The sequence below is a fragment of the Suncus etruscus genome, chromosome 17 (assembly GCF_024139225.1).
Source record: "Suncus etruscus isolate mSunEtr1 chromosome 17, mSunEtr1.pri.cur, whole genome shotgun sequence".
NCBI lineage: Eukaryota > Metazoa > Chordata > Mammalia > Eulipotyphla > Soricidae > Suncus > Suncus etruscus.
The window spans coordinates 980,804-999,813 of NC_064864.1; the positions used below are offsets into that span (position 1 = coordinate 980,804).

At 52.5% G+C, this 19,010-nt stretch overlaps 1 protein-coding gene across 1 annotated transcript in view; it reads right to left on the reverse strand.

Annotated features, from left to right (window-relative positions):
- Positions 1-19,010, reverse strand: part of HK1 (hexokinase 1) — a 65,472-nt gene that overhangs the window by 14,742 nt on the left and 31,720 nt on the right. Inside the window, exons 3-10 of the mRNA XM_049790483.1 lie at positions 17,503-17,651; positions 17,034-17,153; positions 13,349-13,444; positions 12,131-12,230; positions 11,840-12,023; positions 7,347-7,502; positions 3,960-4,193; positions 355-659 (exon numbers count right to left, since the gene is read on the reverse strand). Of these exons, the coding sequence (XP_049646440.1) occupies positions 355-659; positions 3,960-4,193; positions 7,347-7,502; positions 11,840-12,023; positions 12,131-12,230; positions 13,349-13,444; positions 17,034-17,153; positions 17,503-17,651 (1,344 nt within the window). The remainder of the gene's footprint in view (positions 1-354; positions 660-3,959; positions 4,194-7,346; positions 7,503-11,839; positions 12,024-12,130; positions 12,231-13,348; positions 13,445-17,033; positions 17,154-17,502; positions 17,652-19,010) is intronic.

Genomic DNA, 19,010 nt, shown 5'->3' on the forward strand with positions numbered 1-19,010 from the left:
TCCCCAAGTCTGCCAGGAGCAATTTCTGAGTGCAGAGCCAGGACTACACCCTGAGTGCCGCCAGGTGCGGCCCCAAAACAAAAAACAAAAACAAAACAAAAGAAACAAAAAAAAATAAGGCCATCTTGGGGCTGAATAGTGCTGTAGTGAGACACTCTCCTTACACATTGCTTATTGCTCTAATCCCTAACACTCCATAAGGTCCCCCCAAACCCACCAGGAGTTACCCCTAAGCAGAGCCAGGAGGAAGCCCTTTGGTATGCCCCCTCCATAAATTCTGTTTCTTTGTTTTTGGGCCACACGCAGCGATGCTCAGGGGTGACTCGGCCACCCCCAAACCCAATCAGGCCTCACCGGTGCCATCGGGGATGCTTCGGACGAAGGAAGGGAGCATCTTGACAACGGCCTTCTCGTTGGTGGCCTTCTTGAGGCCCATCTCCATCTCGGCCCGCATCCGCTTCTTGACCTCCAGGAGCATGTCGTTGGACAGGTGGAAGGTGGCCAGAATCTCTCGGATCTGCCGGTGCTGCTCGGCCAGGCGGTAGGCCACGGCCGTCACCATGGCGGCGCCTTTGCCACTGCCGCTCTCCGACAGCAGGAAGCGGACGTCCGAGTCGGGCACCAGGCGCCTCACCATCTTGTGGAAACGCCGGGAGTATCTGGGGGGGGGACGGGGAAGAGAGAGGGCCTTGGACTGAGAGTCTGGGACTGAGCCACGGCCCTCGCTTTCTGGGCTTTTCCACACTTCGTGCTTTATTTATTATTTATTTTGGTTTTGGGGTCACACCCAGCGACATTCAGGGGCTACTCCTGGTTCTGTATTCAGAAATTGCTCCCCTGGCAGGCTCGGGAACCATATGGGATGCCGGGATTCGAACCATTGTCTGTCCTGGATCGGTGGCTGCGTGTAAGGCAAATGCCCTACCGCTGTGCTATCTCTCCGGCCCCTTAATGCTTTATTTTCACTTCCTCCTTCTGCTTTTTTTTAAGTTTGCTTCTTTCCTTCCTTCCTTCCTTCCTTCCTTCCTTCCTTCCTTCCTTCCTTCCTTCCTTCCTTCCTTCCTTCCTTCCTTCCTTCCTTCCTTCCTTCCTTTTCTCCCTCCCTCCCTCCCTCCCTCCTCCCTCCCTCCCTCCCTCCCTCCTTCCTTCCTTCCTTCCTTCTTTCTTTCTTTTTTTAATTTTAAACTTTATTGATGGATTGATTGGTTGTTAGGTCACACCCAGCGGCGCCCAGGGGTTACTCTGGCTCTGAGCTCAGAAATCAGCCCTGGCAGGTAGGGGGACCATATGTGATGCTGGGAATCAAACCTAGTCCCTCCCAGGTCGGCCAAAAGCAAGGCAAATGCCCTACCGCTGTGCTATCTCTCTGGCCCTGGTTTCTTTCTTTTTGGAAGAGGGGGAGGCACACCCAGAGGCACTCAGGACTGGTTTTGCACTCAGCAGTCACTCCTGATGGTGTGCTGGGGGTTCATATGCGATGCTGGGGTTTGAACCAGGTCAACTACATGCAAGGCAAGTGCCCTTTCCACTGTACTATTGCTCTGGCTCCTCACCTGTTTTTGTTTTTTTGGTTTTTTTTTTTTTTTTTTGGTTTTTGGGCCACACCCAGTAACGCTCAGGGGTTACTCCTGGCTATGCGCTCAGAAGTTGCTCCTGGCTTGGGGGACCATATGGGACGCCGGGGGAACCACGGTCCGTCCAAGGCTAGCGCAGGCAAGGCAGGCACCTTACCTGTAGCGCCACCACCCGGCCCCTTTTTCTTTTTTTTTAACTTGATTGATTGATTGGTTTTTGGACCACACCCAGCAGTGTTCAGGGGTTACTTCTGGCTCTGCACTCAGAAATCACCCTGGCAGGCTGGGGATCTTTTGGGATGCCGGGAATCAAACTGGGTCCCTCCTGAATGCAAGGTAAATGCCCTACCGCCGTGCTATCTCCAGCCCCAGATGTTTTTTTTCTTGTTGCCAAAAGATATGCATTCATTGCAGAAAAGCAAGTGAAAGCAAACATTAAATGGACCATTCCCACATGCGTGCGAGAGAGAATTGTTTGGTTCTTGTAGAAACTCTGGATTTAGAAGACTAAGACTGTAGGTTCAAAATATGCAGCCCCTCACCAAATAAACACATCCCATGAGGAACTGGCAGAGATCAAGTAACTGGGGCTCATCATGACTTTTTATTTTTTGGCCACACCCAGCTGTGGTCAGGGGTTACTCCTGGCTCTGTGCTCAAAAATTGCTCCTGGTAGGCTCAGAGACCATATGGGATACTGGAGATCAAACCCGAGTCTGTCCTGGGTTGGGCGCGTGCAAGTGCTATCACTCAGCTCCATTAATTTGGTTTGGTTATTTTAACTTTATTTTAGTCCTAAAACCCCAAGAGTCTGTACTCTTTGTTTGGTTTTGGGTTTTGGGCCACACCAGACAGTGCTCAGGGATTACTCCTGGCTCTGTGCTCAGAAATTGCTCCTGGCAGGATCAGGGGACCATACAGAATGCCCAGGATCAAACCCAGATCAGCTATGTGTAAGGTAAACTTGCACTATGCTATCGTTCCAGCCCAAGTTTGGACTCTTTTTTAATAATTAAAAAAAGACTTTGAGGGCCTTAGATACAGCATTTGCCCGCCTTCCACATAGCTGACCTAGGTTCAATCCCCGCCACCCTGTCTGGTCCCCTGAGCACCACCAGGAGTGATCCCTGAGCACAGAGTTAGGAGTAAGTCCTGAGCATCACCAAGTACGGTTCAAAAGAAAAAAAATGAGCAGTTTCACTGTCAAGGATTTTACAGCTACTTTAAGGATACAAAGAAATAACCTCCTTAACCTGGCAGGAAATGCCATCTAACCAACTGGAACATTTTCTCCTCTGCCACACAGAGCTATCTCCACTGAGATCAACATCTGCTGAACTAGAGCCCAGCATGACAGCAATGACAGTCAGACATTTCACAGACACATGATAGGGAATGATTGGGTTTTGAGGGGGAACTAGGGTCCCGGGGGGAAAAAAACCAAGTCACAGCAGTTGTTACTACTATAACTTGGGATGTCAAGACTTAAATTTTTCTTTTAGCCTTTTAAATAGGAAAAGCCAGGGGGCCAGAGAGATAGCACAGCAGTAGAGTGTTTGCCTCGCATGCAGCTGATTCAAACAGATGGTGTTCGAATCCCAGTACCCCATTTGGTCCTCTGTGCCCACCAGGAGCGATTTCTGAGCACAGAGCCAGGAGTAACCCCTGAGAACCACAGAGTATGACCCAAAACCCAAATAATAATAATAATAATAATAATAATAATAATAATAATAATAATAATACTTGAATGATTTTGGGAATGAGGGATCCAACCTAAGGCTCCCACAGAGGCAAATGAGCTCTCTCCCTTTTCGGAACCATCTCTCTGGTCCCCAGAAGAGTGTTTCAAACAAGAATGAAGCTTAGGAACCGGTGGGATAGTACGGCAGAGAGGGCGTTTGCCTGCACATGGTTGACCTAGATTTGATCCCCGGAACCCCATATGCCCCCCTAAGCCTGCCAGGAGTGATTCCTGAGCCCAGGGCCAGGAGTAAACTGAGCACTGCCAGGTGGAGCCCAAAAGCAAACCAACAGAAAAGAACCAAGGCCCAGTCAAGGCCCCTGAGATGACAGAGTAGAAGAACGAGAGATACAGAGACCTTCTCCCATGCAGAGTTCCCGAGAACTACAGAAATGACTAGCGGACAACAGAAACGAAGAGACAGACACAGCAGATGGGACACAGGCAGCATCAGAGGGGAACTGGGGCAGGACTGGAAAGGTCGAGAGTGGGCAACTTCCACCTTGGCTGCCTAGTACTGGAATCTGTTTTCTTGATTACCCCCCGCCCAAACCCTCTGCTGTGTGCGCCGGTCTCTCTCTAGGGGAGGCCCTGGGTCCAGATGGAAGCGGGGTGCCAATCAGAGCAAAGGGCACACTCACTGTGGGTGCATCTTGTAAAGAGACCCGTCGACACCAACCGTGGTCCGCAGCCGGGTGGTGCTCTTGTTATCCCGGAGACGGTTCAATATAGCGCCCAGCGTGGCAGCCACAAGGTTGGCTGAGCGGAAGGACACGATGGTGCACACGTGCTGGACTGCCACACAGTCGTCGTCCGACGGCTCCACTCCCAGGCGGGTCAGAATAGCCTTGGCATTGGCAAGGCCTTCCTTAGATCTGGGGGTGGGGGGGAGAGAAAGCCAAGACTCGTGAGCCAAGGACCAAGGCAGGGAGGGCCACTGAGGTGTGAGGGTCCCAAGAAGACAGAGCAGCACTCGCCTTGCACGGCCAGCCTGGGCTGAAGACAGGCAGAGCCTGCAAGGGACGTGAAAAATACCACCGGGTGGAAGAGGGAAGCTGGACAGTCATGGTGTACTACACCATGTAAAAGATCCACTCATCGTAATCCAATCTTGGGCGAAAGGCTGTGAAGTAGGGCTACCACAAAGATTAAGAAAAACAAGAGAGGCCAGAGCTGTGGTGCAGTGGTAGGGCATTTGCCTCGCATGTGGCCAACCTGGGTCAGATCCAGGTTCGATCCCAAACATTCCATGTGGTCCCCCAAGCCTGCCAGAAGTGATTTTTGAGTGCAAAGCCAGGAGTAACTCCTGAGTACTGCTCGGTATGACCCCCAAACCACAAGCAAACAAACAAAAAAAAATCCAAAAACCAAAAACCAGAGACTTAAGGAAGAAAAGCAAGGTGTCAGAGGGTTTCTAGCCCTGTGGACTTCGAGAGCCAACTGTCCTCCCTGTACAATCTTTTTTATTGACCAGATGCAACCCACCTGAGGAGTGGAGGGCCAATGTAGTTAACAGACAAGTGTACCCCCTGTTAATTAAGCTTATTTGGGTCAAAAATCAAACCTAGGTGAGTCTTTACATTTCTTTTTTTTGTTTTTTGTTTTGGGGGCACACCCGTTTGATGCTCAGGGGTTATTCCTGGCTATGCGCTCAGAAATCGCCCCTGGCTTGAGGGGACCATATGGGACACCGGGGGATCGAACCGTGGTCCGTCCTACGCTAGCGCTTACAAGGCAGACACCTTACCTCTAGCGCCACCTTCCCAGCCCCGAGTCTCTACATTTCAAAAAGGGTGGTTGAAGGGAAGAGGAATGAGGGCAAAGTCTTTGTTTTGGGGAAAGCAGGGTGTGCGCTCTGGGTGTATATCTACAAGGCTAAGGGGGGGAACTGGGTGGGTTCTGAATGGCAGGACAGCTGAGCAGTCAGACCCTGGGTCTGAGCTGCCGGTACCAGCACTGACCATCCATGGTGCCTGGCATCTCTGCTGAGAATTATCCTGCATACATGCTTTCTGTCTGTGGTCCGACTTGCTCCAAGGCCCTCTGGTTATTACTGTAAATATTTTCTTTGAAAACTACAGAGCGACATAAGCCGGAGAAGAGGGTAAGGCACTTGCCATGCATGCCACAGACCCCAGTTCAAATTCCGGGCACTGTTTATAGTCTCTCGAATAATGCCAGGAATGATCCCTGAGCACAGCCAGGTAATGACTCAAAAAACAAAATGAAACAAAAGAAACTACTCCCTCTTTTGAATCTGAAAGAGAATGTTCTGGCCGTCTGCCTTGGTGGGATATTTTTTAAAAATAGGTTTTTTTTTTTTTTTTTTTTTTTGTGGTTTTTGGGTCACACCCGGCAGCGCTCAGGGGTTATTCCTGGCTCCATGCTCAGAAATTCTCCTGGCAGGCACGGGGGACCATATGGGACACCGGGATTCGAACTGATGACCTCCTGCATGAAAGGCAAACACCTTACCTCCATGCTATCTCTCCGGGCCCTAAAAATAGGTTTTATTGAGATAGCCTTTGTCACCACTGACGAACTTCGGAGAACTCTTACAAGTGAACTTTTGCTTCCTGCTAAACAAAACCAACAGCCCTGAAGCAGCCCCAGAGGAAGGCAGCTTTTCCTGACATTGTCAGCAACATGGAGAGTAGCCACAGGCCCAGGGTTCCCTCCTGGCAGGAGACTGGACAGAGAAAGAGGTGAGGGCAGCCCCCTGCCTGCTGCACCAACTAGCACTGGGTCCAATGGCCATGCAGGACACAGATCTGAGGAGCAGTATGGCACAGAGGGAGGATGGAAAAGAAGCAATGTCCATGCCCATCTGCCTCTCCTCCCAGCACAGAGACGGTGCACTCCTCCCCCTCTCAGGAGCTGAGCCAGGAAGCCGCCAGTTGGGTGCAAATTTTTTGTTGCTGTTTTTGGGTTACACCCAGTGGGGCTTAGGGGTTACTCGGGAGTAACTGAGTAACTTCTGAGTACTCTGCATTCATAAGTCACTCCTGGCAGGCTTTGGGGACCATATGGGATGCTGGGAATTGAACCAAGGTCCATCCTGTGTTGGCCATGTGCAAGGCTACGCCTTACCACTGTGCTATCTCTTCGGGCCCCTGGGTGCAAATTTCTAGAACCAATGTGAACTGGAACTGGCATTTCTGTCCCTGAGCCAGCCCAATATTTGTGCTGACAGCCTCATGGGGCTCGTGGAGTGGATTGCACCCTGAGAAAAAAAGGGGCACGCAGAGATGACCAGGAGAGACAGGAGGCCCTCAAGCTCAATGTGTACCTGATTTTTGGAAAGACCCTCCCCCCATGGGATCTTGAAAACAACAGTTGGGGCAGAGAAGCCTGAGTTTCTGACAGATTCAGAACAGGGATAGGTCACTGTCCATCTGTCTGCCTCTCTCCGTCTGTCCTGGGCTACTGGTTAACCAACAGAATCAGTTCTAGGCGAGAACACACCTTCTGGCTGTTAAGAAGCAAGAGAATGCAGAGGGGAGAGAGAAGTGTGAGGTCGAGTTGGGATATTGGTGGGGGGGTTTGTTTCAGCCATGAAAGTGGTTTTGGAAACAAGCTAAGCAGAGACCTGAGTTTTCTCGAATATGTAAATGGCAAGTCTCTAAAAAAAAGCAGAGAGCTGTAGTATTTCTCAGACCTACTGGCCACAGAACACGGCACACACACACACACACACACACACACACACACACACACACACAGTTATTTTTTTTAAGTTTGCTTCATTTTCCAGATTATAACTGGAATCACCTACTCTTAAGAATCTGATCTTATCAGGGTGCGGGGCGGTGTACGAAGAGGTGGATGGCAAGGGCTAGGGTTATGGTATGTGGCATGGTACCAGGGATGAAGTTGGGGTGTCCCAAGCACAGTGCGAGTGCCCAGCCCGCAGAGCAGATGCTCCACACGCCCCTGAACGTCATTTACGAGCCACCAGCCCAAGGGGGACCAGTTTGAGGTGCCCACTCAGACGCGCTGAGGCTCGGTCCACCGAGGGGTGCACTTACTTTTCAATGTTTGCCACATCCCCGGTGGTGAAAGAGCCCCGAGTGAGCAGTTCTGGTGTGATGCGGCCCTCAAACAGAATGCTCTCCTTGGCCATCTTGACCAGGATCAGCCGCACCAGCTCGCCCAGGTACATGCCGCTCACCATCTTCTCAAATCTGCAGGAGCAAGCGCGGGCACGAGTCAGCCTGGGCACAGACGCAGAAAGTAGGGGAGCAACAGGACAGGAGCCCCTGCAGGGGGCAGGAACACGGGACGGGAAGCCACAGGGTGCCCGGCGGAAATGAAGGAACGTGGTCACCTCCTTAGAAAACGAGCTTGTTCGGCCTTGCATGCTACTGACCCAGGAGAGAGCCGGGTTCAATCTCCGGCATCCCATATGGCCCCTCAAGCCTGCCAAGAGCGGATTTCTGAGTGCAGAACCAGGAGTAACCCCTGAATGCCACTGGGTAAACTCTGCCAAGAGATAATGCATGGGGCCAGAGAGAGAGCATGGAGGTAAGGCGTTTGCCTTTCATGCAGAAGGACAATGATTCAATCCTAGCATCCCATAAGGTCCCTCATGCCTGCCAGAGACGATATCTGAGCGTAGAGCCAAGAGTAACTGCTGAGTGCTGCCAGGTGTGACCCTCGCTCCCCCTTCTCCCCCCCCAAAAAAGAGATAATCCATACCCAGCAGTGCTCAGGGCTTACCCCTGAGTTTGCACCCCAGGAATCACTCCTGATGGGGATCAAGGGATCCTATGGTATGCCAGGGATCGAACCCAGATGCAAGGCAAATGCCCACTGTGCTATAGCTCCAGCCTCCCCCTCTTCCACCCCGCAGCTTTTTACGGCCTACACCAAGGCTCAATCGCTTTTCCCAGACTTTTTGATTTTGGGGGGCCACTCCTGGTGACTCTCAGAGGAGTTACTCCTGGGAATGTGCTCAGAAATCGCTCCTGGCTTGGGGAACCATATAGGACGCCGGGGGATTGAACCATGGTTCGTCCTAGGTTAGCACGTGCAAGGCAAACCCCTACGCTTGCACCACAGCTCCGGCCCACCCTTTTTCCAGATTAAGGAAGCAGTAGGCCCAGTCCTGAGCCTCCCGGGAACCACCCCCAGCTGGAGCCTCTAGGGAGCCAGGACTAGCGCCAGCGGAGGATGAAAGGGGACAGGGAGCCCCGTGACTCCTGGGAAACTAGCGAGCGTGGACTGCCTGGCTCCCAGGCACAGGGCGGCAGCAGCGTTGGCAGCCTTAGCAGTGCTGGCGCTCTGGCACCAAGTGCTGAGCGGCGGTGGAACGGGCGGGACGGGTCACATGCAGACAAGGCGAGCAAGGACTTGTTGGGTTCCCTTGGCAGCAGGGACAGCGCCACCCGGCTGCCTGGGGCGCAGGAAGAGGGCACAGGTACCAGTCATGCAAGGAGGTATCGAGAGGCAGCTGGCGATGAGCGGGGCAGGAGCACTGGCCCTCACTGCTCTAGCAGCCTGCTGGTTTGGGGACAGAGAGTCACTGCTGTGCTGGTTGGTTTGTTTGGGTTTTTTTTTTGGGGGGGGGTGGTGGTTATCTTCGCATTTTAAAAAATGTAATAAAGAATCACAGGAAACTGGGATTTGGGATTTCAGGCACAACATAGAAAACAGATGAGTGACCCTGTGGCGCAATGGTAGTGCGTCTGATTCCAGAAAACAGAAAAGTAAGAGGCCCAGGAAGACAAGTGGGCAGAAGGAGAAAAAGAAAAAAAGATGCAGGGGTGGGAGGAGCAATAACACAGCGAGTAGGGTGTTTGCCTTGCACAAGGCCAACCCGGGTTTGACTCCATGTATCCCATATGGTCCCTGAGCCCACCAGGATTAATTTCTGAGCAGAGCTACGAGTAACTCCTGAGCACAGCCACCAGTTGTGGTCCCAAAACAAAAAAGAAAAAAGGTGGGACCAAAACTCAAAAGTCACAGCAGGAGGGGACAAAGAGATGGTACAGTGGTTAGGCGCCTGCCTCGAACATGGCTGACCCGGGTTGGATCCTGACACCGCAGCTGATCTCCTAAGTGCTGCCAGGAGTGAGCCCTGAGCACTGCTGAGTATGGCCCAGCCCCCAGAGGCCCCACTTAAAAACCTCTTTGGCCATCGCCTGTTTCCAGAAAAACCCAGTAAGACCCACTGTATGACAGCTCTTTGGAACTGCAGCTGAAATCTGACCTGAGATAACCCTTGGCGGGGAGACAGGCCAAGTAATGGGCTCAAGGGGTCCCATCCTCTCCTCTCCCATCATTCCCCAATCCACCCCTCCCAACTCCCCCTTCCTCCATTCCAGAGCTGTGGGCCCAGTTCACATTTTTGGCCTGGGGGCACTGAGATAAAGAGGACAGAGGGGAGCCTGGGCTTGCTGGCTGTTATCACAAGTATTGCCCAGCCTGTTGGGCTCAGAAGACCACCCCTGAGGAAATACTGATGGTCACTCAGCGCTCTCCTCACATGGGGTCACCCTTGGAAGGTGGAGGTTTGGGGAGACTGTTGAGACTGGCAGCGTGTGTGTGCTCTGGGTGGCAGGAGCTTACCAGCATATGGGTGTCTCTAGGGAGACCGTATTAAGCTCCATCAATAGCTTCACCCCAGGTTTGGGGGCGGGGGAGGGGACAAGTCAACATGTTAAGGGTGAAAACAACAACAACAAAAAAAACTTTGGTGACCAGAACTGGTATCTCAGCTTCAGGGTGAAAAACCAAGACTCGACTCTGGCCTAAGAACTTGGGGTTCTCTCCCCTACAAGCTGTTTGTGCATGGTGTGTGTGTGTGTGTGTGTGTGTGTGTGTGTGTGTGTGTGTGTGTGTGTTGTGTGACTCGACTCTGGCCTAAGAACGTGTATGTGTGTGTGTGTTGTGTGTGTGTCTTGACTCTGGCCTAAGAACTTGGGGTTCTCTCCCCTACAAGCTGTTTGCACATGGTGTGTGTGTGTGTGTGTGTGTGTGTGTTGTGTGTGTGTCTCGACTCTGGCCTAAGAACTTGGGGTGTGTGTGTGTGTGCTGTGTGTCTCGACTCTGGCCTAAGAACGTGTGTGTGTGTGTGTTGTGTGTGTGTGTCTCGACTCTGGCCTAAGAACTTGGTGTTCTCTCCCCTACAAGCTGTTTGCACATGGTGTGTGTGTGTGTGTGTGTGTGTGTGTGTGTGTATGTGTGTACACAGGGGTATGGGCAGGGGTTGTGTGTGTGTGTGGGCACGTGTAAGTGTATACAGGGGTGTAGGATACCTATCTGAGACCCACCCATTTCTGGGAGGGGTCTTAGGAACCGGATAATAGGTGTGACCTTACTTCCAAGACCCGGCCCATTCCTGGGAGGGGTCTTGGAATAGGTAGATAAACCCGGAAGCCAGGGGATTAAGGGCTTTTTGCCTTTTGGCCCTGCTGGGCTCTCGGAGGAAGATGACTGAATTATAAGATGCAGGGCTAAGAATGGCCGAATGCTTAAAAGGTTATGAGATAGGCCACACACACGTGGTGGCTAGGGCCTAAATAAAGATGATTCTTCCTGAAGCCTGCCTGTAAGTGAGTGATTTCGCGTTTCACCTGGGCCTGGGACCCGTCGGCTGCATGGGGGATGAAGCCACGTGGCTGGGGCCTAAGCACAAAGGCCTCCATCCATTGCCATCTAGCTCCATCGTTAATTATTTCATGCTACACAGGGGTATGGGCAGGGGTTCTGGTCCTGTGAGCTGCTCCGTTCACCCAGGCGGATAGCCATGCAGGCCAGGTCTTGGCATCTTTTGGGGAATGTATTTCCAAACCAGGCACATTCCAAATTCTCCCTGGCAACGGCTGTCAGGATGAGCGAATGTGTCTGGGCAGGTGACAGCTCCAAGAACCCAGGAGTAGGACTGCTGGGGGCTGGCAGGATCCAAGAGAGAGAAAGAGGAGCCAGCATTTCGGGGACAAAGACGTTCCAAAACAACAACCACAAAGCCACGCTGGGCCAGGCTCAGACTTCCACAGCCAGGAGCTCTCCCAGGACCCAAGCCCCTGGGTTAGCATGCCTGGTGCCGGCTGCTGTCTGTGCCTTTGACCAGACCTGAGGAGAAAGACTGATGCTTCACTCTTTTTTTTTTTTCTTTTGGTTTTCAGGCCACACCCAGTGGCACTCAGAGGTTACTCTTGGCTCTATGCTCAATCTATACTCAGAAATGGTTCCTGGCAGGCTCAAGGGATCATATGGGATGTCAGGGATCAAATTTGGGTACGTCCCGGGTCAGCCATGTGCAAGGCAAATGCTCCACTGCTGTGCTATCTCTCAGGTCCCTAGAGAAGCATTTCTAAGACGCAGCTTTCCTCCGTTCCAGGCTCCTAAACCGCTGGCAGGGAGACAAAAGGCCCAAGGATGCAGCCACCAGCTATTCAAGGCAAGGCAGAAGTGAGGCCCCTTTTCGTTGGCCTTCCCAACCCCGGCCCACACCTTTCCCCAAGGGGGCCCCTGGGTCATCTACAGGAGGAAAGAAAGACCCACGATGGGGACTCACAGCTGCTTCCCTGGGTTGAGCGACCCTCGGTCTATCTCCCGGTCGAACTCGGTGCGAATGTCCTCCAGGGCCCCGTCGTCCCCGAAGGCTCCCCACTCGGTGTTGATGCACATGCGGCCCTCGTCGCCCTCCACCAGGTCGATGTGTCTCAGTTCCTCCATGTAACAGGCGTTGGTGCCGGTGCCTGAGAGAGGAGAGGAGACTGGAAGGTCAGAGACTGGCAGGGGAAAGGCCCACCCAAGGGGAAAAATCAGCAGGAGAGGGGGCCCCAGGATGCAGTGGGGACATCACCGATGATGAGGCCAACTTCGCACTCTTGGTCATCATAGCCACAAGTCATCATGGTGCCCACCGTGTCATTCACCACAGCCACGATGTGCGCATCATAGTCCTGGAAAGACACAATGAGGTGTCACCCTTCTCTGTGTGGGAGCAGAGACTCACCCCCAAACTTTAGGACCAGGTCCTTCTGGGACGAATCTTAAAGCAGACAAGAACCTGGCTGTTGGTGGAAGGAAGCCTGTCTGCTTTAAGATTCGTCCCAGCTGGACCTGGGTTCGATTTCCAGCATCTCATATGATCCCCCAAGCCTGCCAGGAGTGACTTCTGAGTGCAGAGCCGGGAGGAACCCTGGGTGTGCTTTCCCACCCTGCAAAAAAAAGGTTCATCCCAGGGCAGGAGCAATGGAGCAGAGGGCAGAGCAATAGCCTGGCACAGACGGCACCCATGTTCAATTCCCGGCACCACCTTGGGTTTCCTGAGCCCCGCCAGGAGTGACCCCTGAGCACGCATGCACGCACACACACACACATTTCCAGAATGCCCAACTAGGTGGACAAGCAATCAGGAAAAATATTGGTATTTTATTTCAATGTGAGGAGATGCAGCAAATACCTACTACAGTATCAGATATGACTAACTGTTTATTAAATGCAGCTGCTCTGGAGCTAAGAATTGCTCAAAAGGCAGCTCAATATACATATGCAAAAAAGATTAAAAAGGGCCAGAGCCATAGCACAGTCGCAGGGCGTTTGCCTTACACGCAGCCGACCTGGGATAGACCCAGGTTTGATCCCTGGCATCCTCTATGGTCTCCCGAGTCTGTCAGGAGTGATTTCTGAGTGCAGAACCAGTAGTAACCCCTAATTGCTGCTGAGTGTGGCCCAAAAACCAAAAACAAAAGGGGTGGCTGGGGAAAGTTGAAAGTACAGTGAAGCCTGCCTTGCACATAGCTTGCCCAAGTTGAATTCTCAGCGTGGCAGAGCCCCCGAGCACCTGGTAACTGCTCAGCCAGCCACCCGTTGCCCACGGTGGGTGCCCAAACCAAGTGGTTCCTAGACAGCTGGAGATCACCCATGCTGGAAGCTTGGCTTGGCATGGCTCCTTTGACCAGCCCTGCAGCAAACCTTGCCTCCTAGCCTGCCCAGCTCTGCTCCTCCGAGGGAGGCCTACCCCCAAAGAGGAAACAGCCCCCGCCCCGTGCTCCCCAACCTTGCCCGGGCACCTTACCCCGCGTTTCTTCATGGCTTTGTCGAGCAGCTTCACCACGTCGGTGCCCTCCACTCCGCTCACTCGGAATCTTTTGGTCCAGGTGATGAGGACGGCCTGTGAGGACAGGGGGAGCGGGCGGTGGACACGGCCTGAGCAGGATCCTTGGGAGCCCCAACTCCCCGCTTGAGGGAGAAGCAGAGCCCAGGAAGGCGCATGATTCACCCCGGATCACTCGGGATCGCACAAAGCCAGACCCCGGCGCAGTGAGTGGTCCTGCCATCCCCTTGACGTGTCTCTGCAAGGGCCGACCAGGCGGCAAGCTTACAGTATCAGGCACACATGAACCCATCACACAGGAGATTTTTTTTTAAGGGGGGAGGTTTGGGCCACACCCAGTGGCTCAGTGATTACTCCTGGCTCTGTGCTCAGAAATCGCCTCTGGCAGGCTCAGAGACCATGTAAGATGCTGGGAATCGAACCACTGTTTCCTGGGTTGGCCACGTGCAAGGCAAACACACTATCACTGTGCTATCTCTCCGGCCCTTTTTTTTTTGGTTTCTGTGTCACACCCAGCAGTGCTCAGAGATTACTCCTGGCTCTATGCTCAGAAATTGCCACTGGCAGGCACAGGGGACCATATGGGATGCCAGGATTCAAACCACCGTCCTTCTGCATGAAAGGCAGGCACCTTACCTCCATGCTATCTCTCTGGCCCCTCTCCAGCCCACTTTTGACATTTTTTAGTCCAGTGCCTCGTCTTTGGAACTTAAGCCCCATCTGGAAGGGGGCACTCTCCCCCCACCCCCCATGCAACTGTGACCCATGTACATATGTTCATGGGGAAACATGGAGACAAAGTTCCCTCATGATTCTCCAGGTGGATACACAGGAAGGGGGGGGGGCTTACTGTATTTCCCTTACTACATCTTTGTATTATTTCAATATCTTCACAGGTGTTGCTTTGTTGTTTCTTTCTTGCATAGAATGTGAATTCTGGGGCCGGAGCGATAGTACAGTGGGTAGGGTGTTTGCCTTGCATTCCCGGAATCCCATATAGTCCCCCGAGTCTGCCAGGAATGACACCTGAGCACTAACAGGTGTGGCACGAAAACAAAAATAAAAAATAAATCAAGGTGAAAAGTTTCTGTTCTATGAAAGGAACAAATAATAAAGACACCCCAGTAATTGAGGGAGAATATTCCCACATCATATGCCTGAAAAGGCTAACAGTTAAGATTTAAAAATCGGGGCCGGAGAGATAGCACCTCGACGTTTGCCTTGCAAGCAGCCGATCCAGGACCAAAGGTGGTTGGTTCGAATCCCGACGTCCCATATGGTCCCCTGTGCCTGCCAGGAGCTATTTCTGAGCAGACAGCCAGGAGTAACCCTGAGCACCGCTGGGTGTGGCCCAAAAACCAAAAAAAAAAAAAAAAAAAAAAAAAAGATTTAAAAAGCATTCAGAAAGTTTTGGAGGCCAGAGTGATAGCACAGCAGTAGGGCATTTGCCTTGCACACAGCCAACCCAGGATGGACCCAGGTTCAATCCCTGGCATCCCATATAGTTCCCAGAGACTGTCAAGAGCGAGCCACTTCTGAGTGCAGAGCCAGGAGTAACCCAAGTGCTGCCAGGTGTAGTCCCCCTCCCCCCCCAAAAAAAGCTTAACATTAGGGGCCAGAGAAATTTGCATGAACTTGACTTGGGTTCAACCCCTTGCATCCCATATGATCCCCACGCTGACCAGGAATGACCCCAGAGTGCAGAACCAGAAGCTCTGGGCACTACCAGGTGTGACTCAAAAGCAATTAAAAAATAAAAACAAACCCTGAAAATAAAGAACAAAAAAATGCCCAACCCTGGGGCCAGAGCAGCCCAAAAGCATCACCAAGCACTACCGGGGTAGCCAACAAACCAAAATAAGAAGAAAAATGCCTGACCCATCAAAAGCGAGGTGAGGAGCTAAGCAGACACCTCTACCTCAAATACAACAGATGAGAAAGTTCTTCATCGCTATCAAGAAAATGCAAATTAAAACACAAATAAGCAAGCACACCCCACAGCAATGGAAACTGCTGGCATGAACCTGAGGCAAAGATCCCTCAGCCGCTGCTGGTAGAAATGCTGCCTGGGCCCGGAGAGATAGCACAGCGGCGTTTGCCTTGCAAGCAGCCGATCCAGGACCAAAGGTGGTTGGTTCGAATCCCGGTGTCCCATAGGGTCCCCCGTGCCTGCCAGGAGCTATTTCTGAGCAGACAGCCAGGAGTAACCCCTGAGCACTGCCGGGTGTGACCCAAAAAACTAAAAAAAAAAAAAAAAAAGAAATGCTGCCTGGCTCCACTTCTGTGGAAATCAGTACTTTTTGGAAATTATTCCCAAAAGTAAGAACGGAGCGTCTGTGGGACCCAGTGTCTTCGCTCCTTGGCATCCATCCCAAGAGCACAAAAACAATTCCGAAACGAATCAGCTCAAGCCACCATGGTCAATATCTGGAAGCACCCAAGGGCCCACAGAAAGGGGACAGACAAAGGTTCGGTACATAAGCACAGCAGAATCCAGCCAGTTGGGCTAAAAGACAGACCCTCAGCTCTCCCTAGAACTGGAAGGTGCTGGAAGTGAGAGCAATGGGAGACAGACAGACTCACTCAACAAATGTTGAGTATAAAGAAACAGAGAAGGGGCCGGGCGGTGGCGCTAGAGGTAAGGTGCCTGCCTTGCCTGCGCTAGCCTCGGACGGACAGCGGTTCTATCCCCCGGCTTCCCATATGATCCCCCAGGCCAGGAGCGACTTCTGAGCGCATAGCCAGGAGTAACCCCTGAGCGTCACCGGGTGTGGCCCAAAAACCAAAAAAAAAAAAAGAAAGAAAGAAACAGAGAGGAGGAGCCAGAGAGATAGCACAGTGGGGAGAGCGTCTGCATTGCATGAGACCAACCAGGGTTCAATCTCTGGCATCCCACAGGAGTAATTTCTGAGTACAGAGCAGCAGTAGCCCAAGTGCTGCCTGGCGTGAAGGGGAGAAGGGGGGAAGGGGAGGAGAAGAACGATAAAGGGGCCGGAGAGGTGGCACAGATGGTAAGGCATTTGCCTTGTGCGTACTAGCCTAGAACAGACTACGGTTCCACCCCCTGGTGTCCCATATATATGGTCCCCCAAGCCAGGAGCGATTTCTGAGCGCATAGCCAGGAGTGACTCCTGAGCATCACGGGGTTTGTCCCCCCCAAAAAAGAAGAGTGACAGCACAGTGGTAGGGCGTTTGCCGACCCTGGACAGACCCAGGTTCTTTTTTTTTTGTTTTTTTTTTTTTGTTTTTGGGCCACACCCAGTAACGCTCAGGGGTTACTCCTGGCTATGTGCTCAGAAGTCGCTCCCGGCTTGGGGGACCATATGGGACGCCGGGGGATCGAACCGCGGTCCGTCCAAGGCTAGCGCAGGCAAGGCAGGCACCTTACCTTTAGCGCCACCGCCCGGCCCCTTCACAGACCCAGGTTCTATCCCCAGCATCCATATGGTCCCAAGCCTGCCGTGATTTCTGAGCACAAAGTCAGGAGTAGCCCCTGAGCGCCTCTGAGTGTGGCTCAGAACCAAAAACAAAAGAAACATTTTTCCAAGAATGCAGAGCATGCAAGGCCCCTGGGAAAGCCTGAGAAAGGGTGGGCGAACGGCAAGGTTTTCTAGTCGGGAGCTTCGCTTAGAAGGAAGGTTCTTACCTCGTCTATCTTGGACTGCCGGCAAGGGAAAGAGAATGTGAATCCCACGGGCAGGTTCTTATCTTTGATCTTTTTTTTTTCCAAGAAGTCTCCCAGGCACTCAGCGACGTGGTCGAAAAGCTGGAAGGAGCACAGGGAGACGGTGGGTTCAGAGAAGGGGTGCAGGGTTTTCTGGCCCCCCACACACAGACAGAAGCCACCACCCTACCCCAGTCTGTGTCCTGGGAGTGGAGCTGAGCACCTCCAAGTGCGGCCCCAAGATGAGAAAGACAGACAGGCAGAGAAGAGAGGGGAGGACAAGCTGAAAGCAAGGAGGTCTGGGTACTGTGAAGTGACCCCTAAAGTGCTCCCTCAAGTGAACCCTAAATCCTGCTCCTCCCAGGTCAGGTTATGTCGAATCAGGGGCACTGGGGCCCTTTTGTCACACATGCCCAAAACACAGGAACCTTCCCGAGCTCCAGGAACCCACCTGGCTCCCACTGCCATGCATGATGTTCTCCGGGGTCTCGTAGCTCAAGGACTCCATTAAGACGTTCTGTTTCTTCTCCAGGCTGACCTGCACCCGGAGGATGCGGAAGGAAGAGCCACCGAGATCCAGGGCGATGAAATCTCCCTTCTCTGTAGGGGCGCAACAGGCTCGAATTAGGTGAGGTGCCCACAGAGCGCCAGGCCTAGAGAGACCGCAGCAGGAAGAGGCAGCGAATAGAAGTGCAGAGACACGCACGGGTCTCAGCTCACTTCCCAACTGAGAACTCGAGTGTGGAGTTTCACCTCTTCGTTTTTGGGATCGGGGAGCCATACCCAGCGGCGCTCAGGGATTACTCCTGGCTCTGCACTCAGGAATCAACCAACCACTCCTGGTGGTTCCCAGGGAACCCTATGGGATGTTGGGGATTGAACCCAGGTCGGCTGTTTGCCAACCTTGGTTTGGCCAAACACTTGGGAGAGAAGAGTTATAACGAAGACACTTAGGTTATTTGAAATTTTTGTTTTTGGTTATTTGGGGGCCACACCCGGTGACGCTCAGGGATTACTCCTGGCTATGCGCTCAGAAATTGCTCCCAGCTTGGGGGACCATATGGATCACTGGGGGATCGAACGCGGTCCCTCCTAGATAGATCAGTGCGTGCAAGGCAATCGTTCTACTGCTTGTGACACCATTCTGGCCCTGTTTTACTTCTTCTTTCTCTCATTCCTTTCCCTTTCCCAAGAATGCTGGACCTGAACAAAGTACAGAGGGTATAGAACTCCATATTAATCCCAGCACCACTTAGGGTGCCCAGGCGTGAGCCCTTGAGCACTGAGGCAGGAGAAGCCCCTGAGCAAGGCTGGGTTAGGTCTGAAACCATGACCCTGTCCCCCATATACAAAATCTACAGGGCATTTCAGAGATTGGGGAGATGGCTCAGAGCACTGGAGCACAGGCATTGAGGGCACCCATGTGACCCCTCTCCCAAGCACGGCAGGAGTAAAACCTAACTAAACAGCGGGAGCAACAAATAACATTTCCACTCAAAGAAAACCCACCTCTCTGCACACCCCTGGCCTTGGGCTCGTTTCATGGAGCTAGTCCTGAGCTCAGGTGAATTGGCCCTGCGCCACTACCATACCATTTTTTGGTTGTTGTAATTGTGTCACCCCTGGCAGTGTAGAGGTCAGTGGCGTGAAGACCTTTCCCAATGCTGTGCAATCCCTATTTCCACACCTTTTCATCGTTCCCCCACAGAAACCCTTCTCTCCTCTGAGCAGTAACTCCCACCTCCCTTGTCCCCATTCCTGAGAAACCACGTACATGGCTGTCTACTGTCCGTCCGTTCACCCCCACCCCAAATTCGCCTGTTCTAGATTTGATAGAATCGGAACTAGACTATGTACACCTTTGTTGTATGTGTCCAAGTCCACATCCTTTGTGAGGCTGAATGATACCCCACTGTATGTAAATACAAATGCAACGCCATGACACCCACAACAGGCAGT